Raw genomic sequence first — 25554 nt, 5'->3', positions numbered from 1 at the left:
TGGCAGTGGGAGCTGTGACAGGGTCCAAGGCTGCTCCTGCAGCTCCTCCACCCCAGGATGGGGCGTGGGAACGTCCCTGGGTAAGGCAGAGGCAGAAGGACAAGTGATGGCTGCACCCTGGGAAGGGGGCTGTCTCTCACCCACCTGCCCCAGGTACCTCCCGTGTCCCCCAGCAGCTCTGAGCAGCTTGGCCAGGCACCCAGGCGAGAAGGCAGGGACAGGGTGAGGGTGGGATGCCCAGGGACGGGCTCCCAAGGGCCAGGAGCGAGATTTGCAGAGGGCAGGGAGCCGTCCCACAGGAGCATGAGTTCAGCTGACTTTAGCCAGTGGCGAGCGCCCTGAACTCCCAGTGCTTCAAAACCAGCTGGGCAGGCAGCTCAGCCCTTCACCACACAGCCCCGACACCACACAGGGCCACACGTGGCACTGAGCAGCCCCGACACGGCACCACACAGCCCCGACACGGCACCACACAGCCCCAACACCACACACAGCCTGCCCACGGCACCACACAGCCCCGACACCACACACAGCCCCGACACGGCACCACACAGCCCCGACACGGCACCACACAGCCCCGACACGGCACCACACAGCCCCGACACGGCACCACACAGCCCCGACACGGCACCACACAGCCCCGACACGGCACCACACAGCCCCGACACGGCACCACACAGCCCCGACACGGCACCACACAGCCCTGACACCACACACAGCCCCGACACGGCACCGCAGAGCCCCGGCACCACACAGGGCCACACGTGGCACTGAGCAGCCCCGACACGGCACCGCAGAGCCCCGGCACCACACAGGGCCACACGTGGCACTGAGCAGCCCCGACACGGCACCGCAGAGCCCCGGCACCACACAGGGCCACACGTGGCACTGAGCAGCCCCGACACGGCACCGCAGAGCCCCGGCACCAAGCACAGGCTGCCCACGGCACCACACAGCCCCAACACCAAGCACAGGCTGCCCACAGCACCACACAGCCCCGACACCACGCACAGGCTGCCCACGGCACCACACAGCCCCGACACCACGCACAGGCTGCCCACGGCACCACACAGCCCCAACACCACGCACAGGCTGCCCACGGCACCGTGCAGCCCCGACACGGCACCACACAGCCCACACACGGCACTGCACAGCCCCAACACCATGCAGGGCCGCACACAGCACCTCCCAGCCCCAACACCATGCAGGGCCGCACACAGCACCTCCCAGCCCCAACACCATGCAGGGCCGCACACAGCACCTCCCAGCCCCAACACCATGCAGGGCCGCACACAGCACCTCCCAGCCCCAACATCTCCTCTCCTCATGCCCCAGCCTCCCCGAGTACCCTCAGCGTGGCTGCAGGGATGCACCAGGAGCAGGGCCGTGGCCACTCGTGGCTCTGAGGACGCGTTGAACACCACTCCTGTGAATCACCTTGTGCTGCGCTCCCCTGGGGACTGATGGGGTTTGTTCAGAGTGAAAGCTGCTTGTGAAACAACCTCAACAGCCAAGTGCAGGGTGTCAAACCCAAGGAGCTGACGGGTCATTGAACTGATTTTTATACACAGCTTATGCAATGCAGTGTGAGGGAACAAACAGAAGGTGGCAACAGCCCATCACCACGTACCTGATTCATGCAAGGACTTTAACATAGAAAGAATGGTTTGAGAAGATGATCTGGAAAGGCAGCACTGGAATAAAAGGTTAAAATACTGCAGGAGCCCACCTTCGATAAGGTTTCCTACCGAAACATGGGCTGCTTGGCCTTTTTCCTTTCAAATGCTGTTAGTTCAGTTTCACATTCTGGTTTATGCATCACAGAAAAGTTGAAGCACTGTAATACTTGGATGATGTATTTGAATTAATGCAAGTGTTACAAGACTGCTTACCTTGTTCAGAGGAGATCATTTCTGGAAAGGAAGATGGGATATTTGGGGTATTTATCCTAGTTTAAATAAAAGTATTTTACTGGCTAAAACGCCACAAAATAAACCATTTTCTGTTCAACTTGTAGAAAACCAAGTTCACACGCAACCTCAAGGACTCGTTCTGGGATCAAATGTGCCATTCTGTGCTCCCAGGGGTCTGTACCCATCCAGAACCAGATGAAAGGACCGTTTGGGGGATGGGGTGCATAGTTTGAATTCCTGTAAGCACAGAATTGAATGGAACAGCTCTCTGGCTTGGTCTGTGACATGGTGGTATTTAGGACTGGGAGATCAGCTGTGTACACACAGACATTAATAACCAAACTAGGTCTTAACCCTTGTTAGGTCTTACATGGTCAGAAGGCAAGATAGTGTTCCTGGTCTCCCTCTCAGGACTCAGCAGCAGTAAATCACAGAAGGGTTTATGGTGTGTTGTGTCACGTCACGGAACTCCTGGCTTAGATTCACACACACCCCACCACCTCAGGCTCCACTTTGCAGCTCTGCCCCTTCTGGCCCCTCTGCTAGAGGCACAGGAACAAGCAAGTACACACAGCCCGTCTCCTCTGTTACAGAGACTGCTGCAGAGTCTTCCAGGGACAGGATCAGTTAGTTCTCTTCTTCCCAGCCAGCCCGTGTCCTCCTGTCATGCTCAAGGCTAAGGCAGGTGGCTCGAGCTACTGCACGCTCCCTGATGTGCTCTGTGGGTGCAGCATGCAGGATAGGTGGGGATCAACACCTTACCTTCCTAGAGCCTTCTCCAGCACTAACCTTTCGAGGTGACTGTCCCTGCATACTGCAACACCCATCTTGCTTCACCCAAACCCGACTTGTGTCTGGCCAGGAGGCTCACAGCCCCCTACGAGAGGTCTTGTATCTGCCTGGAGAGATGCTGCGCTCTGCAGCCACCCTGCCAACAACTACACCCCTCACCAGACAGAGCTGCCAGCAAGGCCCCTGCCATCAGGCCAGCTCTTTGCAGAACCAGTGTCCACGGATGAAGACGGGTCTTCCCACCTTTGCTGCCCACCACCGTCACAAACCACCTCCGCTGCACCCGCCGTGCGTGCGGCCTGGCCCAGCAGAGCCACAGACCTCTGCTCGGTAGATGCCGTAGCCCCTACCCCTGGCCAGAAAAGGGCAGAGTGCTACTTCAGCAGACACATCCCCCTTTGTCCCAACCAGGGACATGAAGGACAGTGAGGAGACCACAGACTGGGGGCACAGCAGTCAGGGTTCTCCTCTTGCCAACAGCGGGGCCTGCACATCAAATGGCCGCCGCCATCTCCCCCAGCATGCTGCCCGCCCTCCTTGCAGGGTGCCCATGCACACATACTGCCCTTGCTCACTCCCCACTGAATTTTCAACTACAGGCAGGACTTCCTCCTGGGAGAAACAGCAGCGCTGCTTCCTTGTATGAACCTCACACCAGAAAAATCTATTACCCAAAGCAGTTACCCCGGGTGATGCCCAGCGAAGGGCAGCCAAAGGTCCCCTGCAAGAGACCACTGAGACAAAGCAGCCAGGGTCTCTGGAGAGGGTCCCAAAGCATCCATATGAAATCCCATGCCGGGAGGGAGGCCACCACCATGCACCCCCAGCCAGGACGAGTCCCTGCTCCAGAGCTGCTGGCTGGGGCACACACACCACTTCACTGCAAAACCACCCTCAAACGAGTTTATCTCGACAGGATGTGCCTGAGATAATCTCTCTCGCTGGTTTCTACACAACTTCCATGTACAGCAGCTCTCTGAAGAGGCTGATGAAATACTTTCCCAGGACTACACATACATTATGTGACAATACCCCGGTCCCCAAATGCCAGGCAAATATATTTCATCTGTCTGGATTTGACAGGGAGTTTTGCTCCTTAGAAGTTCTTCTTGAAAGAGAGAGGCAGAAGTCAGGTCACAGGCCGAGTCTCGGGGCCTGCCCCACCGCCCTCATTTCGGAACGTACCTACGGGCTGGCTCTGCAGGCCCAGACTCCCATTTTCACAGGGCTATGTGGGAAAATCAGTTTCCCAGTGGGGAGAGGGCAGCAAACCAGCCCCAAGAGCACAAGGACCATATGGTTTGTGAGTGTTTCTGAGGTTTTTCATTTAAGGCAGCTTTGCACTGCACCATACCTGCAGCTACAGGCCTCTGAGGCCACAGGGTGACCGTAGAAGAGCTGTTGTTTGAAGACAGACACAGGGACAGCTCCAACCACCACATGTGCAAGGCTTTTGTCCCTACCTACACTTCACTGTGCCCTCTGCTTTCGAGGTTTCCCTCAGTAACTGTGACTCCAGCGTTCCACCAGCACAGCTTCCCAGGCATCCTAAAAAAAGAAACTTTTAAAAACCCAAGAGTTCTAAAAACGTGTCCCTGCACTGACGCACACCAGAATCTCAGGAATTAAGCAACTGGGGTTGTGTAACCGGCACAGCCACGGTGGAGCTTACTCACACCGTGCCCCGGCCCCTCTCTCCCACCCGACGCTCTGTGGCCCGGTACAGAAACCATCCGCAGGGCCGGCAGCGGCCGAAGGCACCCAAGTCCCGTGGCCGGGTTCCAGGGGACCCTGGCAGGCCCTGACGGCTGTTTAACGATGAGACACGCTGCCCTGTCAGCAAAGCACCGCTGGGCAGAACGGGTTTGCAGGTAAACACAGGCAGAAAGCAAAACCCCAAAGTCCTGCAACGCCGCTGTAAGGAGCGTGTCTTCCAGTGGGACTGCTCCACAAAAACCACGTCTCATGTTTCTCCTGCTTTTACCCAGTGACAGAGCCCAGCCACAGATGTGCTCTCGGTCAGCAGGCTGGAGGCACCGACTTCCATGCAAAGGTTTGGGGAAGGGGGCGCAGACCTACAAGATCAGCAGCCAGGCATTGCCTACACGGAGCAATGGTTTGGCAAGCCTGAACCCGCCAGCCCCATTCCTGTCCACAGAGGCTTGGGAGCTGCCAACACGCAGCTCCCAGCACCCACCCCAGCAGCCCTCCCCAGCCATCAGCTTTCACCTGTCTCTATGCACCTGCACCCCCCAGTTCTGGTACACAAGTCCCTCAGCAGGACCATGGAAAGGTTCCCTCCCCACAGACACTGAGCTCAGGCAAGAGTTTAAGTTATTTTCTTAATTAAGCAACAGCTGGACTAGCAGAAGAGGATTGAGGGGGGGGGGGTGAAGAAAAAGACTCTTAGGGCTAAAGATAAACTAAAGTTTCACAGAATCACTCAGTTGGGAGAGACCTTTGAGATCATCAAGTCCAACCAGACAGTAATACAAATACATCACCAGTTTGTTCTTCAGCCACCACACGCATACAATACACAGCAGGGGCCTCTGGCACATGCTGCTGAGCCCTTTGGAAACAGCAGCCTTCAACAGCAATAGATCCCTCAGGGCCAAGTTTGGGTGGCATTTGGGAAAATAGCCCTGTTTGCAGGAGCCAGCCACCCTTCAGCTTCCCTGCTGCCCAGAGGCATTCCAGCAGGAGAACCCCTGTGTGGAGCTGAGCCGTCCTGCCCACCCTGTAAGCCCTTAATCCTCCGCCCGGGACAACCACTCTCTGAAGCATGCAAAAAATTATCTGTGCTGCAACATTTGATCTACCACAGAAGGCAGCTCGCAGCTGGAACACTGCATTTCCCCTCCTGTTGGGCCTTCACACGCTCAGGGAGTGCCGCACACGTCATTCCCTCACTGGAGGGAGCGCTGGGACGGACGGACAGACGGACGCAGCTCTAGTCTTACAGTCTGAACAAGCTTTAGCCAACAACGATGCCTCGAACTGGGAAGTACAGCTATGCCATCAGGCAACCCTGCAGTGGCATCACTTCAAAATATAAAGTATGAGAAGTCATCCACCAGCAGCACCACGTCCAGCCTAACTCCATACCAGGGGCTGTGCAGCTGGACCTGCCCGCTGCATCCCTGCGCTGCTCTTCCCAGAGAAGCCACACAGCATCCGCACCTTCCAGCACCTCAGCTGGTGTTCAAGATGACTCTGCCCACTTAGAATTTGATTTCCTTTTCACTACACACTGGCTACTTGTGACCTTCACACAGGAAGAGCAGTAACACTTCGCTTCTGGTCCACTGGTGAGAGGTGTTCTGCTTTTATTGCTCAAAACTTCCGTGGTGGCTGAAGCTCACCACAGTTCTCTGGACGGGAGCAGCCGAGGACCACTGCAGGCACAGCCCTCCAGAGTGACCCACAGGAGAGAGGGAGCTGCTCTGAGTGCACCAGGTACGTCCTTCCTGAGGGTCAGCTACACAGTAAAGCCCATCCTCTAACCAGGGCTTATCCCTGGAGGTGCTCAAGGACCGGTTGGATGGGGCTTTGGGCAGCCTGGGCTGGTGGGGGGGTCCCTATGCATGGCAGGGGGACACTGGGGGGGCTCCCTAACCCACCCAAACCAGTGTGGGGTGCTGCATCTGCATCGTGCATTGCTTTAATTTAAATTTCTCCCCCCAGCTGCAGCTGGTTACTAGTCCTGTGATAAGCCATATTCACAGCGTGTGCATCAGCCCTGGCTGCTCCCAGGGACTGGTGTGTTTCCTTGTGGGTTTCCCCTTTCCTGTCAGACGGGTAACAAGCTTTGCAAAATGATGCTCATGAAGACAACCCTGGATATCTGGGGGCAGTAACAGCCCAGAGCCCTGTATGTCTGCAAAGCAGTGAGGGCTTTTCAGCAAGAGCTCCACCCCGCACCTCCCTGCGTCCTTCTCTCCTCTGTTCCTGAGCAATCCCTCCTCACCCCCCAAAAACATCATTCCTGGATTAATTACGTACTGGTTTGAGTTAGTTCAGCCATTTTCTGTTTCTATCAGAATGCAATCGAGTTTTAAGTGCTCAAGGGACCCAATTTTGGACAAAGGGAGTGTGTGAGTGTACCCAAGGCATGTGTTGGGCTTACCGGTAGCTGCACGTACGTGGCCGAGCTCGCCCAGAGCTTTTGGCACCGGGCGGTGCCCCAGGCTCCTCTGTCCAACCCCCCAGCACACACAGCCCGTCCTTCCGTGTCACCGTGCCCGAGCGCAGCGATAGCCATCAGAGGCCCCGGACAACAAACAGGGCAGAAAGCAGCACAGCAGATAAAGGGGAAGCGAGCAGCAGGAGGAGGAGGAGGAGATGTCGCTGGCCAGGCTGGACACAGGGTGGCTCTTTAAAGCTTTGAAGGTTTCACATGAAAAGGCACAATTCAAGGGGTGGTTTAAGCTTCCCCCCCTCTACCTCAGAACATCAGACACACCTTGTGCTGCTCACCCACCGGCGAAGGCCAGCAGGGTTGGTTACCTTGACTTCCTTCTGGGAAGCAAAGCCAGCGAGTCCCAGCAGGAAGCTGCAAGCCTGTGAACAGGGTCACACCGCCCACCCCACGAGCCCACTCATCCTAAAACACTCTGGATTCATTCAGAAGTATCCCACAAAGCACAGAAACCAGCCCATGGCTTTGCAAGAACTAAATGGGCTTCAACCCAGAGAACTCTCCCCTCCAGGCAGAATGAACTCAAGACCCCACGAATCATGGTGCAGGCTGCACTCAGGAACCTCTCCATGCTCCCATCCTGGGGATGCGATCCCACTGCATACGTAGAGCCAAGAGAAACCATTCTGTAAGCATGTCCCTGCGTTTCAGCAGGTATTGCTCTGAAAAGCCATGGGATTGGAGACAGCAACCAGAGACTAACAGGAACCTGGCCATGCAGAGCACTGGCACGCAATGCTTCTGGGACCCTCAACCACAAAGCCCAGCAGCCCACCCAGAGCAAACCTGGAGCATTAACACAGCATCACTCTGTGTGTCAGCTCCTGAGTGTAAATGATTTACTAATACTCTCCAGGAGCCACGTGCAGGGTGCTAGTATTGTCTCCTTCAGAGAACAGTCAGTCCGAAACCAGGGCTGGTTAACCATTCCCCCCTCCAGCATTGTGCTCACTCCCAGGCAGGGCTGAAGAACAGGGGCAGACAGGCAGCAGTCCTCCCCAACACACATGGTGTGTGATGTTCTCTCAGCCCTGCCATACCCAGCCACACACGACAGCTCTCCTTTAACGTCACCAGGGCTGACACGAACAAGACACCTCACCTTCTGTTTCAAAGCCTTCCCTGGCTTTTCTGGGGAGGGGGCTGGATGGGAAAGGGTATCTATCCAAACATCTGCACTCCAAGCTAGGTAATACAGCTGCCTTACAATGTCCAAAGGCCTACTGCAAGGCTGCTCGAGGGCAGCTCGTGATGTGGCACAAGACCTGGGGAAAAGCACCGAGTGTCACCACAGAGCCCTGCTCAGCAAGCAGGAACATTTCAAGTCAAACTCTCCATTCAAATTGAGCCTTTCAAATAGGAAATAGAAGAGACAATCAAAACCCAAACACGCAACATGCATGCCATCAAACCCAACTTGCCTCCCATCAGAGACCAGCTCCAGCCCTGCCTGAGCTCTCCGGCCCCGCAGCAGCGGTGTGTGCCACGGTCACACTCTGCCCACGAGCTCCAAGAGCTGACAGTACCTAAAAGAGAAGTTCTGCCCCCCGGACAGATGAGCAGCTCATGACTGATGACAAAACCCAGAACTGGAGATGGCAACTGTGTGTGACTTACCGCTGAAGGCTCCAGGATTGGCAAAACTTTGAGCAGTTCCCATCTGCAGCCTCAGGGTCCCAGGGCCCGGTGGTGACACGACGCAGGGACTCCCCGCGTGTCTGCACCCTGCCTGCTGCAAACCAGACACTGAGACAGCCACACACCGAACCCAGCAGGTCTCTCCAGGAAGCAGCACCCTTCCCAGAGGAGCCAGACACAGCCCCACAGCACCAGCCCAGGGTTACAGGATCAGCTGAGGGCAGATGGTGGGAGGATGGTGCGGCGCTGCTGAGATGGGCACCAGATGCGACACTTCCCAGAACCCTCTGGTTAGCAAAGGAACCTGAAGCACAGAGCGAATCCCCCGATGGCACCAGACGTGTAGCACACCGCAGCTGAGCCCAGCAGACCTCCTGGGCTCTGCAATCAAGACACCACAGCCTGTCTCTGCCACTCTAAAAAAGGAAACCAGCAGGCAAAGCAGGGAGGAAGTTTACTGCTTTATTTATAACAACAGGACAACAGAATCCCATGACTGAGAGTTTCCACAGCAGTTTCCATCAGAAAGGAGAGACAATAGACAACTGTGTGCAGAACCCAAACGTGTCTGTTCCTAATGGTCCCCTGGCTGTCACCATGAACAGCGCTGGTTCACCGATGGCATCCCAGAGAGAACTGAGCTCTTCTCTCCCGCACACTCGGATGAAGAGGCAAGCACGAGGTGTTTCTCCCTCTATCCAGAGCAGCGAGACTGAGCAGGGGAAACAGGCAGTTCCCACTCCCAGAGCTCACCTGCTGCAGGACAGATGGGACGGTCAGGACTGGGCCCTGCCTGGAGTTCAGCACTCCAGGTCACCCCCTGGGCTCACACCCACCTTCACTGGCTACGAGGGGTCTGTGCCACAGACCTGAAAACAGCAGTGCTGGGGCAAGTCAGGGATGGAGGCCCTGGACTGGGCTGTAAATCCACCATCCAGCTTTCTGTACTAGGGCAGGGCATGGCTCTGCCTATCTGCATGTCCTGGCACAGCCCAAGCGCACCAGCAGCGAGCCCAAGACACCGACACAGGCATCACAGATGTGTCAGAAGAGCCACCGGTTCCCCCCCACACACACACAGGTATCATGAGCAAGCCCTTGGAAGCCCTGCTTCTCTGGAAAACCAAGCAGTTCTCCTGGCAGGAATCCCACTTCCACACCCCACGACAACCTCCAGGGCTGACACGCTGCCGATGGAAAGCACGGAGATGGCTTGGGGCCACTTCAGAGAAACCAGATAATAAAGACCTTTCAGGGTAGAAATCACCTCCTACAGAAGAGTGCTTCCTCCCCACAGAAAGGACTGTGGCAGTGTAGTGCCCCCAGCCCCTCTGTGACAGCTTTGCTGTGTAACACTCACAGTCTCCCTCGGAGATCCTGGGGTCTTCTCAGATCCGCTCCGTAGCGGAGGGTGTGTGGAGGGTCAAGCAGCCGGCGTGCTGGTGCCTCTGGAAACAGCCAGGGAAAGTGTGGAGAAGGAAGTAGGAACAAGCCTCCTATTCTGTGTCGGCCATTAAACCTGAAGGGAACCAGAGCAGCTGGCTGCCAGTCTGGGCTGTGCCCTGACTTCACTGCTGGATTGCTTGGAGGGACTCGGACTTCCAAGGCGAATCTGAGTTCCGCTGTGTGGCACTTTACCAGAGCCCAGTCCTTCGGTGACTTTGGCCCTGAGGAAGGGCGATTTCTGTCCCACAGAGGTTGGTGGTCTGTCCCAGCTGTTGGCAGCAGGCTCAAGTCCCGATTCTCTGACAAAGCAACAAAGAAAAAAAGGTTACTCAGCTCTTTGATAAACACTCAGTCGCTTGAAATGATGGGGTAACTCATGAACACTTAAACTATTTTCTTAGTGCTCACATTTTCCTTTTGCCAAGTCTGAGAACCATGTCCTCCTTCTCCAGAGTGTCCAGGGTCTGCGCATGAAGTGAGAGCTACCCCAGGAGGGAGCGGTGTCACTGAGGTTGGTGCACTGCTTTGCCTTGCCAAGATGTTCCTCTTACCGTTTGTTTTATGCTTCTCTCTCAAACCCTCTTGCCTTGGCAGCCTGTACTTTTCTTCCTCTTCTCAGGGATTTCATCTGGACATAAATGGAATATGGCTGATTTAATTTTAGGCTTAGATAAGGAAGGGACTGGAAAAAGTTTGTTGCGGGTCACACTCTGAACGTTGACCTCCATCCCAAAGGGGATACTGAGGCTGCTGCTGCTGCTTCTGGGAGAGGAAAAACAAAGCAAAACAAGTAAAAAGAGAGGGGTTTATAGAATGAATTACCAACTATGTCTCAGAGGGCCAGAGGCTTTTTAAGCACTTGTGATCAGCAGAGCCTTATCTGACCCACTCCTCTCACATCCTTGCTCTGAAAAACCACAACGGGGCAGATGGAAAGAGGTGAAGGGTTGTCTGAGTGAGTGCTGTCTGGGGAGCAGCAGCAAAGCCCCGTGCATCACCCTGCCTGGCCAGCCTCTGGCCGCAGCAGCAAGGCAGGGCAGGAGGCAAGCGGGGCAGGCCTGCCCTTCGCCTGGCCTGCTCGCCCCATGGCATGGCCCTCAGGAACAGCCTCCGTGACTTGGGGCAGCTGGGGAGGCTGTCATGGGCAGCCCCTGGCACCAGCAGCACGGCCTTGAGCAGCCAGTGGCACCTTGTGCCCCCCAGGACCAGAGCACGACACCCATCAGTGTGCAGGTTGGGGCTGGCAGCGCTCCCCCCAGCCAAGCTGCTGTCCCAACACATGGGCGATGGCCTGGGTCACCTCCGAGCCAGCACAGAGCCTGGGTCTGCTGCCACGGGACCGCAATGGCAGCTGTGAGGCTGAAATCGCTTGTGCTGCCACCGCCTCGCGTCTCGGTGTGAAGCTGGGTGCCCAGCCCCAGGCGTGATTCCTCCCCAGCCGATGTCCACACAGGATGGAAACAGAATCCCCACTCCTCCCTCACACACCCCGTGAGGGAACAGGCTTCTCTGGGCCCTGGCCCACCTGAAACCCCCTCCAAGGCACAGAGCCTCAGCAAGGAGCGTGTCCTGCCGGCAGCCGCTCGGCAAAACCGCAGCCTGAGGGTATGAGGTGCGACACGCAACGAGCACGGGACACGATCCCCCGGCTGCGGCCCCACCGCAGCGGTGCCGCAACAGAGCTGCTGCCTGCAGGACGGGCACAGCAGCTGCTGCAGCTCACGGCTGCCTGAAGAGGAAGGAGCCCCGAGCCTGGCAGCGAGGGGCCCCAACCCAGCGGGCTCTGATGCAGACTCAAAGAAGGGCTGAAGGCTCATGGGGCCACAGGAACCACGTACGAGGGTAAAACTGAAAGGACCCCCCCAAACTCATCAGCCGAACGCAGCCAGCAGTCAGTCATTATGGCTTTGGTCTGGGAGTCTCAGAAGAGAGTACACACAGTGCCACCAAGGCAGGTCTGCTTTGAAGATACCCCCTCATGTCACTGAGAGGCTGGGGGAAATCTGGGGGGGGAAGGAAGGGACTATGAGTACAGGTTAGCACTCGCTGGCACGAGTCAGGGACACGCACAGGGCAGCAATGCACGAGCAGAAGGCACGGTCGCTGTCCCAGCCCCGGGGCTCCTGCTTGTAAGGTGATAACCACTCACAGAGGGGAGTCAGTGAGGAAACGGTGTGTTTAATACACCCTAAAGCAGAGCTCAAGGCAGCTACTAAATGTTTACTAACACCTACTTACACAACTTGCATATTTCACTTTCTTGAGAGCAAACAAACTTACTTCACTATCTCTCCCCAAGCCTCAGACCTCTCTCAGAATGTCCTCCTTCCCCACGTGCATAGCAAAGCTATTAGCTTTTCCATCACTTTTCCACTAATTCTGTGCTTGATTTCAAAGCCTCCTAGTAAATATATGGCGAGAACAGGGAAGGAGGAGGACAGACAGGTGATGGAAAAAGAGAGAAAGAGAGAAAGTGGGGAGAGGAGAGAAAAAAGAAGAGAGGAAAAAAAAATAGAAGAGAGGGGAAAAAAAAGGAGCTGTAGACCCAAAGCCATCGCTTCTCCCAAGAGCACATCGCGCAGCCTTTGAGCACGCCCTGAGCAAGCACAACGTGACCCCTCGCTCCAGCCCGGGACTCTCCACTGGCAAAGGAGCCGCTCCCAGAGCGGCACGCCTGCCCGAGCAGCCGGGGAGCTGCACGCCTGCCCGAGCAGCCAGGGAGCTGCACAGCTGCCCGAGCAGCCCCTGGAGCAGCTCCCAGAGCAGCACGCCTGCCCGAGCAGCCAGGGAGCTGCACGCCTGCCCGAGCAGCCCCCGGGGCAGCTCCCAGAGCAGCACGCCTGCCCGAGCAGCCAGGCCTGGGAACAGTTAAGCAGAGATCGCGTCCTGCTCTGCCACCCGCACAGTGTTTTGCGTACACACAGGGAAACAGCCCTGGCTGCCGGTGAGGACCTGCCGGGCGCTGGACAGGCGCAGGGCCGGCTGTTGGCTCTCGGCCTGGCTGTCGGGTCCCGGGGGTGCAGCCCGCTCTGACCCCTGTCCCAGGGAAGCAGCCCATGCGGATGCCACTGCGGAGCGCTGGCTCACACACCCGACACCTGGGCGCCGATGGGTGAAGCGGAGCAGACTGTAAGTACCAGCTCACACGGACTTTCCAAGGGTTTGCGGGGCTGGGAGCTGCGAGGGGCTCATTCTGCACCCCTGACAGCTCAAGGGGACACACAGCCAGCTCTCTGCTTTGTCCAGGCAAAAGGCTCTGCCTGCTCATCACAGCTTCTGTGCCGCACCAGCGCTCGCCGACCATCGCTTTGCATTCTTTCCTACAACCACCACTGTAGCTCGTGGGGTGCTCAGTGAGGATCAGGGCGAGCGGGAGATCACCCAGGCGATACGCCAGCCGCAGACAAGATCGGTAGAGCGAGCAGTTGTAGCTGTAAGCAGACAGAGGCCGCCCCGGCAGGCAACCCCCGACAGCCCCAGCCGCACCGCGGAAGTCGGCGCAGCCCCGGGTGAGCTGCACCCTGCGCTCTGCCTGGCAAGAGAGATTCTTCAGAAGCACCCACTTCTGATTTGATTCATGACCGAACATGTTTAATGCAGACCTCACAGTTTAAAGCAGCAGAACACAGGATGAAAGATCAGATATTTAGAAGATAAGACTATTAAAATAGAAAGTGATAGGAAACATTTTTTTTAATTTGAGCCACATTTTCTTTTAAATATCCAGTTTTAGGACAGTAAAGTATCTATGCATGAACGTGTTTTACTCACATACTCCTAGCAGAGCCCTGCCAAGCCTGACAGGACAGTCGCATTCTGAGAGCCAGGAGGCTTAATCCAAACCATAAACCACTCCCAACACCCCAGACCTGACTCTTCCTCTTACATCCAGTGCTCCCTACTTCAGAGACTGTTGCTGACGGGAGACAGGAAGGATCTCAGTGGGGGTTTTTTGAGGCTTAACTAAAAAACAGAGTATTTGGGGTAGATCTGAAAGTGATGCTACATGTAAACAGCTTCAAGCACTGCCTGGCCTCAGCGCCCGTACCAGGGTTTGTGCAGACGCTCACAGGCTCTAGTCCTTCAATGCTGAAAGGGCTTAGAGCAGCTTAGATCTTGGTCTAAACATCAGAAATAGGAACAGAATGAAAAGTTTAACTTACCAGGAAAACACAGCTGTTAGGTTTCAGGTTTCAGAAGTAGCCCAGGGTCAAGAAGAAGAAACGAAACGATTCCTGTGGGTTTTCAAGGCAGCAGCAGAGGTCTGCCCCCAAGGTGCCCTGGCACAGCAGCAGTGAGCTCACACCGCCCTCCGAGGGACACAGGGTCTGACCAGCAGCAGCTCTGCATCCTGCTGCCTCTCTGCTCGCTGCCCTTGGGAACACGGAAGCATCACACACGCCAAGAAACTGCCACGTTTGACCGGACCGCTGATCAGACCCTGGGCAGGCAAACCTCAGGAGCCACTGTCGGCGCCAAACGCGCTCCGTGGCATCGGGAGCCCCCCACGGCACACCCTGCCTGGACCCACAGCAGTAAGTCTCTCCCTTAAGTTCTGCACGGGATGGTGACACACTGAGCGTGGCCGGACCCCGCAGGGCAGCAGAGGCCCTGCCCAGCCCCAGGCACTTGTCCACCACCCACCCGAGCCCTGCAGCCTGTCCTGCCAGGCAGCACCGGGCCCCGCGCTGCCCCGGGCAGCACAGCCGTGCTGCTCCGTGCTGGGTGTGCATCTCAGCCTGGCGGCTTCTTTAAGGGGTGAGCAGATGGGGGTGAGAGGACAGAGGGAGCAGGGGGAACGGCCGCTCAGATCCCTGTCAGGTTTAGAAACAGATGCTTAGATCCAGCTGGAAACGAGAAGTGATTCAAGTGATTCACAGCTGTGGCAAGCTGGGACTTGGTCCTGCGATACTGCCAGCAGGAAATGTTCACAGCACACTGAACTTACAGGCTGGGCAACTGTTACTGCAGATACAAGGAATGAGAAATGGAGATATAACCATCAATTTATATGGATCAATGAATACTGGCTGAGTTACACCGACAAGTCCAAATCTTCACCTCCTGCCCCAGGAATTACACAGCCAACCAGAAGAGCACAGGCAGCCAGCACAAACGTAGCCCCAGCGAAGGGGTGGCACAGGGATGGCACAGGGATGGCACACTGTACTCCACGGGTTTGTTCAAGTTTTGTTTTGGCATTAGCAAATTCCCTCCAAGCCAACAAGTCACCTGCTCCCTTCTTTCAAGGGACAAGAAGGACGAGACAGCCCAGGCTGGACACGATACTTCATGTGGACCAAGCCCGTGAGATCAGGTGCTGCTCACGTGAGAAGCTCCTCTCACCTCCGAGCCCCCAGCAGCTGGTGCAGCAGCAAAGCAAGCAGCCAGGTTTTACAAACTGAGGGAAAACAAAACCAAACCGAAAAGGATCCTTAAGCTCCATCATCACCTCAGGTAGTAGTTGGTCCAAAAGGCCCTGAACTGACCCATGGATTAACCCCACCTGAGGGCCAGCCCCGACACGAAGGGGAGGTGAGCATCTGTGCTCATTGCACGCCTGTATCACTTGGTGGAGCCACTGCACGCTCTCAGGAGAGGAGAAGGATGTCCCCTTACCAAGGCCTCGGGCTGAGCAAGAACACAACCAGCACAAGCGTGGACAGGCGGCAGCAAACCACGGCCACCACCGGACCCCGGCCCTGCAGCCCCTGGGTGGCAGGGGAGCGCTGCTGGGCCCATGAGCATCCGGCAGCACCCCGCAGCAGCACAAAGGCCGCCCTGCCTGACTTACTGTTCAGCCACGCACAGGAGTTAGACCTGGATGCACCACATCACCCAAAGAGGGTCCACACTGGGATCCCCCAACAGCTGGAGGGACCCCCCCCGCCCAGGGGACAGCAGTGGCTCCCAAAGCTGAATTAGAGCAGTGGGGACAAGGCCTTTTGGAAAGGGCTGGGTGTGCCACTGCAAAGAGAGCAGGCAAAACTGACCATGAACAGAAGGGACGTGACACAAAAGACTCCAGCCTCACCCACGAGTGATGGGCTCCAGCGTGAACACCACTGCTGCAGGACCCTGTCCCTAACCCACCCTGCCATCCTGCAGAGAGACCCCAAGGCTTGTCTGCAGTACTGACAGTCTGAGCAGGACTGTGCTGCGGGATCCCCTCAGCACCGCCCTGTGTTGCAGGACACAACTAACGACTGTACCTTCCTGTCTCTCACAGGCCGCCCAGCCAGAGAAGAGGCCCTGTGCCTGAGGATGGAAGGTGCTCTTGACCATTAAAAAGAACCACTGAGCAGCCAAAGCCAGATAGGTAAAGGCGAAGCCTCTGCCCCCAGAACGTCTGCAGGGTCCAGCCTGGGCTCCGGCAGCGGGAAGAGCACAGATCCCAGGTACACCATGTCAGAACCTTCAGTAGAACTGCCAGTTATCACTGGTGCTTCCCAGGTATCCAAGCAGATGGCTGAAGGATACAGAGGGAAAGCAGGGATCCTCCTAGTTTGAGCAGTGTCACCCCAAACCTCATGCACTATCGCCCCCTCACCCTAACACACCTACACCCGCGGGAGTTGTAACATCCTCTCCCCACACCATCCTTTTCCTTTAAAACCCAACCAAACAAAATCAAAGCCACTGTGATGACTAAACACGAAGTCAGGATTTCAGTTCTCTTGAGGAGAACTCCCAGGAAGGGCTTTAGCTGCAGGCTTTGGGCATGGGCAGCACCCCCCCACTGCTCCACTTACCCCTGCCTGCTCCGGAGCTGCACCAAAGCTGCCCAGCCCTTACAGCACCTGCCAGGGACAGACAAGAATATACCAAAGGAAACAGTTTTACCTATTGAAAAGAAAACTTCCAGTTGTAGTTACTGCAAGTTTGTGTTCAGGTTCGGTTTGCTACACAGAAGTATCAGCCACCAGCCCTGACTCGTGGCAATAAGGAACTTGTTTTCTGAAAGACAGGGTGGTTTTTTCCCAGCCCCATGACACGTGGTCTCCAGTTGCTAGGTTTTCATCTGCCAAATAGGGCAGCGCTGCATCTATATCTGTTCTGCCCTGCCCACGGAGGATGATCCACCCCCGTGAATGCTCTGTCAGAGAAAAGCAGGCAGCAGATACGATTCCTTCTTGGGGATCCTCTAAAATTTCCATCTGAAGGACTTGAGAGGACAGCTCAAGCTTCTACACTGTGCTAGCAGGCAGACACACTCCTCTCTGTCGTGCTACTGCAAGTCCAAAGCACGCTGTGTAGCTGCACATGAGGCTTGCTTTCAAGTGAGCATTAGAAAACATTCACAGGGACTCGGTGCTTCCCCGTGTAACAGCTGAGCATCTGCTCTGCTCCCACACAGAGCACAGTGCCTGCCCAAGGAGCACTCACAGCCTCACGTGCTTCCCAACACACACACTGGTCCTCTGGGGTTAATGGGAGCATGTGGAGCCACCAGCGCCTGTGCCTCAGGCCCCACCTCGTTTGCAGCTTGCAGACTTGTGCCCGCAGGGAAGGGGCAGCGCAGGGCTGGGTGGCAATGGATAGAGGTCAGACGGAGAAGGAAAGGCCACGAGCTGCAGCATGTCCCCAAATGTCATCAGAAAGTACGATGGCAGCAGTCGGGCAGCACTTATGGCACCTCCCTGCTGGGAACGACACTGGGGTGGAACAGGCTGCCCAGGGGGTGTGGAGTCTCCTTCTCTGGAGAGATTCCAGCCCCATCTGGACACCAACCTGTGTGACCTGTCTAGGGACCCTGCTTTGGCAGGGGGTGGGACCCTGGGGGGTCCATTCCAACCCCTACAATTCTGTGATTCTGTGACTGCCTAGCAGTATGCCAAGCTGGTCTTGGAGCAGAGATCCTATCCTAATTAATGGAAAGCACAGCACTGCTTCATCTTACCAAGATCATCTTTCTCTGCTTCCAGGAACAAAGAGGGTACGATGCCCAACTCCAGCGCAGACCCCGAGAGAAGCAACTGCAGCCACAGCACCGTCATCACCACCACGGTCATTCCCGTGCTCTACTGCTTCATCTTCATGGCGGGGTTCTCGCTGAACAGCATGGCAGCATGGATCTTCCTGCACGTCCCCAGCACCAAGAGCTTCATCGTCTATCTCAAAAACATCGTCATCGCAGACCTCCTGATGAGCCTGACCTTCCCTTTCAAGATCCTGGCGGATTCCGAATTGGCCCCACCGCAGCTCAACGCCTTCGTGTGCAGATACTCCGCCGTGGTTTTCTACACCAACATGTACATCGGGATCACCTTCTTCGGCCTCATCGGCTTTGACCGATACTACAAGATCGTGAAGCCCTTAGTCCCCTCCTTCGTTCACACTGTTAACTACAGTAAGGTGGTCTCTGTGATCATATGGCTCTTGATAACGCTGTTGTCAGTTCCAAATATGATCTTAACCAACGAAACCACCACAGAAAATTACTCCAGGAAGTGCATAGGTCTGAAAAGCGAGCTTGGCAGGCAGTGGCACGATGCCTCAAGTTACATCAGCACAGGGATTTTCTGGGTTGTTTTTCTTCTGCTGATTGTTTTTTACACTTCTATATCAAAAAAAATATACAGCTCTTACAGAAAGTTCAAAGGGAACTCCGAGGTGACCAAGAAAAAAGCCAGCCGTAACATCTTCAGCATCATGCTCGTGTTTGTCATCTGCTTCGTGCCCTACCACCTCTGCAGAGTGCCCTACAACCTCAGCCAGAACAGCACCCTCTTCAACTGCCCGGCAGAGCAGAGGCTCTTCTACGCGAAGGAGTTCACCCTGGTGCTCTCTGCTGCCAACGTCTGCCTCGACCCCTTTATTTATTTTTTCCTCTGCCTGCCCTTTAAGGAAAAGCTCTACCAAAAGCTGCACCTCAAGCTGGAGGCTTCCAGCGAGGTTGAAACTTCTAAATCCAAAAGATCAAATACAGTCCGGGAAAGTACGAACGTGGTGTAGGCACAGGGTGCTGTACAGGGCGTGCAGTGAACAGTTCAGAATGCTGATAAAACACAAGTCTCCAGGAAACCCAACAGCTGGGAGCCAGCAGTACAACAGGCCAAGGGTTCTGCGTCAGGTAACGAGCTGGTTGTGTGCAGAGACATTCCTGCGCGGCTGCGGCACGGCCTGGCTGGACCTCAGGAGAGCAGGGACTCCCTGGGCCACACGCTCCAGAGCTGCAGGCCACGGAGCTCCCAAAGGATCAGCCAGCACAGGCACAGCCAAAGTGATGTGCTGCTGCTCACCAAGCCAGGCACAGCCCCTGCTGCGGAAGGGCCTTGGCCAGGGCAGAGCCTCGGAAGCAGAACACCAAGATCAGCCTGTGAAGAGGACACGGACCCACGGGAAGCGCTCCCGGGCCGGACCAGCTCCCAGAGCCAAGTGCTGAAGGAACACACAGCTCAAGGGCTCTCCGCCAACAACTGGGGAAGGGGCGGAATTTCAACACAAAACAAACCCTCAAAGATCTGCACAGGACCTGAAAAACCCTCAGTAATTCTATGATTTTTATATTCATATATATACACACACATTTATGTGATTTCTTAAGGGAAACATGCTGTAAAATTAAGAATTAAACACGATTATTTGTCACCCTCAGACACCCAGTGTCAGAGTACTTCTACAGAACACGATGCTGAACTGAAGGAGTGTTTGAGGGGATGCTCTATAAACCGAGCATCACAGTTACTCTGTACTGTGCCCCTCCGGGCTCTTCTGAAGTAGCACAGTGCACACAGAGACCTTCAGAGCAGCCTGAGGGTCTAGTAACTCCCTTTCCATAGCTGCAGGAGGAGGTAAGAGCATGCAGGGAGCTCCTGCAAACACACCTGGGCAGCTGCTGAGAGATGTTTAAATCCAGAAAGAACAATGTGCTGGTTTGCCTATGCTTTTGGAATGATACAGAACTTCCCTCTGTACAAAGATAACAGCTGGAAGCCACCAACATTCTGTATATAAATACAATCTCCTCTCTAACTGCATTTTCCAGTGCAGTCTTTTTCTTTATTTCCCTGATAGATTTTGTCACTGTACAGGGAAAACACACCCTTGCATGATGTACCCACACCAGCTCCCAGGCAAGGGCTCTGGAAGCTGAATGCCTTCACTGGACTTAGCAAAGAGGATACAGAGCAGAAATAACCCGTGCTCCACTGTTCTGCTGCCATGTCTCACTTCAGTCCAACAGATAAATTCTCAGGGGACAGGTTTCAAACCCTCTCCAGAGTGTGGGCAGCTTCTCTCAGCCCGAGACCACAGACCTGCAGTAACAGCATCCTCCCGCCCCACAGGGCAGCACTTCAGCAGAAGGGCTGGACAGCTGGACAAGTGTAAGCACAGCATTGTGGAGCATCCTCACCTGCTTACTGCCAGGGCCCCAGAGCAGTCTCACCCACCCAGGGCAGCCTGGGGCTGGGACATTGTGGGGGTACCTCAGCCTGAACCAGCCCGCAGGGACTGCAGCAGGGAAGCTGCGTTTTGGAAGTGGGTTTGAAAGAAAACAAGTAAAAGATGATTGAGATAGATCTTTGGGAGATCCCTGACTCCTGGCAAGCTGAGGCATCGCAGGCTCTTCCCCCCAGGCAAGGGAAAGAGCAGGGGAAGGGAATCGTTGTTTTGTGGGGAACTTTTTGTCATTTATGGCAAAAACATTTAGCTCCTCACATGACATGGCTTGGTATTTGCCTACACAAATCTCAGTCACTGTGGCTGGGAAAGTCCAGTGGCACACAGAGGTGAAAACATTTCCAGAGTGCATATTTGTGTAACACTTCAGTTACTTTGAAATCTTTGAAAACGTTAGTTTATGTCGTGAAATTGCTTCCCCACCCCACTGGATCACAGATATCACAACACCAACCTACACAAGGCGCCCAGGGAAAGCCTGCTGCCCAACACACCCCATACCTGGAGACAGGGCTGCTGAGCTTCTGGCTGTTGGGATGCTTTGGGCTGGGGAGGAAAGGTCCAGGGCCCGTGCTTTTTCTCCCCTGGGTCAGTTAATTCTTCCACATCTTCCCCAGCACGTTGTGCCTCACACAGACCAAGCCAGCTCCTCAGACACCCTGAGGTCTGCAGCCACACTGAACCTCCAGCTCCTGCCTCAGGAGGAATTTCCCTACACATACCCAGAGCTGCACAGGGCTCCTGTTTGGCTGTAACCCGGTCCCCAGGGGCAGCTCATCCTCCCGACTTACTCATGACATCCTCCTTTGTGCTGCCAGAACAAGAGGCTTTGGGGAGCAAAGTTACTCAGCCCGACCTGGAACCTCTCACCACAGCTCAGTGCCCTGGGAAGGGCGAGTGTGCAGTGGGCAGCCAAGACACCAGGCACACAGACAGGCACACACAGACACAGACAGGCACACACACACACAGACAGGCACACACGTGTGGAGAGGTTGCCATGCTCCCCAGGCTGGTGGAGTTCCCAGTCACCCCTTTGTACAGGGACTCAGCACCCCAGTAGAGTAGCACAAACCTGCTCCAAAACCCCACAGACATCCCGCGTTTGATCCTATGCCCCCTCATAAACCCACCCCAGGCTACAGGGATCCACCCAGCCAAGGTTACACCGGGGACATGGCAACGCTGTGTGGTGTGAGGCCTCTAAACAGACCGTGTGCCCTGCCCCTCATGGGGCACAGCGATTCTTCAGGCAAAGAGCTGAGCCTAGGAAAGGGAGATCCTCTGGCCAAGCACTGTTTCAGGACGGAAAGGCCACTCTGGTTGGGCAGAGATCAGCAGGGGCCTCTCACAGAGTTCAATTTTGCAGGATAGCACCTCAAAAAATTCTCTCCACTGTACAGAACCAACACCACCAAACCCACAACAAAACCAGCTCAGCAAGAGGGAGTGGATGCCACTTCCATCTGCCTGACAGGGCCACACAGTCCCAATGAGCAGACGACATGAGGGAGCACCCCTTATCCTCGCTTACATTAACGCAGATGGGATGGGAGGGAAGGGCCAGATTACCCCTGCCAACACCCTCACACACACTCTCCCATCTCACTCCAAAAATAAACCTGGCATTGTTTTTCTGTGAGCACCTTCACAGGCACAGCCAGGAATCACCACACGGCTGCAGCCCACTGCTCGAGCGGCGACGGGGCAGGACGTGGTCACCCACCACAGCATCTGGAGCTCACTGGGCCCTGCACACCCAGCAGTGCTGGGCCACAGAACTCATCTTACCTCCTCCTGCTCTGAAATAAGCATAGGAATTGGGTTTCCTTTGTCATGAGTTCCCAGTGCCAAGGTCACTCCCACTGTCTGTTTACAATGTGATCATTACAACAGGATAACAAATTGTAACCTGCCAGTGAAAGCCAGGAACACAGCAAGAGAAAATACCACACTCCCTTTGTACATGGAAAAAAGCTGCTTGGCTACGTGACGACAGGATGGCCAAGAGCCCACTCAGAGACAGACGTCGGTACGAGTCAGGGACTGACAGCCCTGTGCAGAGAGGGAAACTCCAGTGGGACTAATTTGTGCCATCTGCTCATGCCTGTGCCCCTGGTGCTGATGCAAGTGCTGCTCCCACAGCTGAAGAGAAACTCAACGAAAACAAGCCAAGGTGGGGTTTTTTGTTTTTTCCTGTCTACCATCACGATAAAACCAGGGCTTCCCATCAGCTCTGTCACACACCCGCTGCAGAACTTCCACCCCTGCCCTTGCCTGGCTTGTACAGACACATCAACAGCCTTGAACAAATCAAAGCTCAAAGTTAAATCTCAAACTTTCAGTTCCTTTAACAGCACATTCATCCCCAGCGACGCTTGGGAGAGGCACATCACTCCTGCCAGTAACCCACCCAAAACACTCTCCCAGGACTGAGCACCCTCCAGAGACGTGCCCATGGCTGACAGCATCACAGCCCGGCCAGGAGGAGGAGCAGGTCAGGGCCCTGCCTGTGCCACTCCAGCCAGGAGCTGTGGGGCTCAAGCTCCTGCTCCCACTCTTGGGATGTGTTGTGCAAGCCACAGAGGAAGGACGTGGTGGCAGGGATGCTTCTCCTGGGAAAGGGAAGGTCTCCTGCCCCTCCAGGACACTGACTTGAACACTCCCTCCTGACAGATGGATTAGCATGGTGTCACACGCTGTCCTCACTCCAAAGAAGAGACTGCACAGAGCCTCCCACAGCTCTGGCTTGTTAGTGTTTAATGTTCTACAGGACAAGGAGCACACAACAAAAGCCAGGGGCTAGGAGACATCCCCCTCACCCAGGCTGCACCCACCTGGCAGCCACAGGAAGGACAAACACGCCGCAGACACACTCACAGGCAGCCCTGCCTGTGCTCCTCCAGTGCAAAGTTACAGGCAGCAGTTCCACCCCTTCCAGACACCCCCAACCTTAACTCCAGGTAGGTCCCAGCAGACCCTCACTATCCGAAGAGCCTGAAGCAAGTAACCCCTGAGGTGACCTGCAAAGGGGGAGGCAAAAATAGGTGGCATGGAGAACAGAAGGTGGTGGCACAGCCTGGGGGACTCATGGGGAAACAGAAGGTGGCACAATCCAGAGGCAGTCAGCCTGGCCAGGTGCTGGCACAGCCCCAGAGCCTGCCAGGGGTGCCACACCATCACTGCATGTTACACGTCTCCAAGGAGCAGAGCTGTGCCTGGCAGACACCATCCCTCCCATGCCCCAGCAGTGCCACCCCCACAGCCCCCTGCTCCCCACGTGCGACACGGGGATGAAACAAACCCACGGACACCCAGGTGCACCCCCACGGACACCCAGGTGCACCCCCACGGACACCCAGGTGCACCCAACCCGCTCCCCAGCCACAGCTGGGACTCTCCCATGTCCCTCCCAGCTGCCCTGTGCCCCGCGGCAGCTGAGCCCGCAGCCCTCCAGAGCCAGTCCAGCCCCCTCTCTTCTGCAATGCCCAAGCCCAGGGCTCCCCCATCCCAGGGGGCTGCTCCGAGCTGGCAGTGGATGCTCAGCTGGACTGCACCAGCACTGGAGGCTGCTCAGGAGGGGAAAGAGAACAAAAGGAAATTAAAACCTAGAAAAGGTTAAAGCTTACTACCAGCAGCACTCCTGGAGCCTCTGGAAACTTTCTGGATGTCAAACCTTTCTCCAGACACACACGTGAGGTGGGGAGTGTCAGCAGTGAACCTGGCACAAGGACCACCCACCTAAACTTCCGTATGTCCCACTTCAGAGTCGGCTCCCCATGCTGTCTTAAAGGTCATCTGATTCAGGGCGTTTGTTCAAGGTCTAGATGTTCTTCTTCCCAGCCCTGTTCTCAGACAAGATTTAATCATTTTGGCTGAATTCCCCCACACCAGCACCGCTCCTCCTCCTCCCTGCACCCTGAACCCTGGAGCCAGCCTGGGCAGGCATGCATCACAGAGAGCTTCAACTCATGAGTCAAAAGCACAGCAGTTCAAACCACCGAAAGCAGGGTTTGTGAGGAGAAGTGCTCAGTAACTTCACCACAGAATCCACCCACCACAGCTGCAGTGCATGAACTAACCCAGCCTTTGACACCAGGCCGGACAGGGAAGGTCTGTACCCGCCCTAGGACAGAATCACGGCTCAGCAGACTCACATCTCATGTCCCTCATCCTCCCAAAACACTGGAGGCAGCGTAGACCTGTTTCCAGTAAAGGTCTACCCAACCTTCCCCCTGCCTTTTCAGACCTGGAAAAGGTTTCTCATCTGCAAACCGACCCTGCAGAAGAGGGGAGACACACAGCCTCCCACCCCAACAAGAACCCTGCGTGTCTGGTCTCACAGCCAGCAGCACAGACAGATCCCACACAGACAAACCCTCCCCGTCTGCTCAGTGCCCAGCACAGGCTGGGAAGCTCTGCAGTGTTCTGGCAAATAAGGTCTGAACTTCAGGCTCATGACTAAACTTCAAACCAGACGCTCTTCCCTGGTCTCTCCCCAAGCCCTGGTCCCCACGCTGTGAATCCCTGTGGGCTCCCAGCAGCGACAGAGCACGGTGATGCTAGAGCTCAGCGTCAGGCAGCTCCGCAGCCCCAGGCTGCCCAGACACTGTCCCCTGGGCTCTTCTGGTTGGTTGTTTAGAAAAAGCTAAATCATAACCATTTCCCCTATATCCCTCACGTGTGGGGTTTATTTTTAACTGTGCTTGGCCAAGATCCAAGGGCAGGGAAGGGAACAGCTGGCAGCAGAGCCCCCCAAGCCTTTCACGCTGCACAGAAGGCTGCACCTCCGGGACAAGCTGGAATTTCATGCAGGAATTTCGTGGTGGAAGAGGCCCAGCTGCATTGCAACCCCTGATTCCAGGCAGATACTACATGTAAGACATGAAAGGACAGGGGAACGTGAGGCAGGGAGGGAGTTTCAAGTCTTTAAGAGTAAAAGCAAAGCAGCAGCCACTGGCATCCCACATCTACAGTCCCAGAACCTGGGACAGACCTGAGGAACCTTTAAGAACTACAGGAAAGAGCCCACGTGCTGGGCTGACCAAACCAGACGTGTCTCCTCACCTCACAAATGTAATCACACTGTTAGTGTTTAACATTCAACAAGTTAAAGTCACTTTGCCTTCAGGTCACTGGGAACTGGCTCCTTGCAGCACG

At 55.7% G+C, this 25554-nt stretch overlaps 2 protein-coding genes across 2 annotated transcripts in view; one reads left to right on the top strand and one right to left on the bottom strand.

Annotated features, from left to right (window-relative positions):
* MED12L (mediator complex subunit 12L) overlaps window positions 1-25554 on the bottom strand; it is a gene marked incomplete at its 5' end in the record, with an annotated part of 118333 nt that overhangs the window by 61293 nt on the left and 31486 nt on the right. The gene's annotated exons all lie outside the window — the stretch shown is intronic.
* P2RY14 (purinergic receptor P2Y14) lies at window positions 16295-19468 on the top strand. The gene is made up of 2 exons (XM_084267612.1): window positions 16295-16388; window positions 17916-19468. The coding sequence occupies exon 2, from the start codon at window positions 17932-17934 to the stop codon at window positions 18943-18945; it is 1014 nt and encodes a 337-aa protein (XP_084123738.1). The 5' UTR covers window positions 16295-16388; window positions 17916-17931; the 3' UTR covers window positions 18946-19468.

The sequence above is a fragment of the Gallinula chloropus genome (genome assembly GCF_964237585.1).
Source record: "Gallinula chloropus genome assembly, chromosome: 8".
Lineage (NCBI taxonomy): Eukaryota > Metazoa > Chordata > Aves > Gruiformes > Rallidae > Gallinula > Gallinula chloropus.
This window is presented reverse-complemented; position numbering and strand designations above follow the sequence as displayed.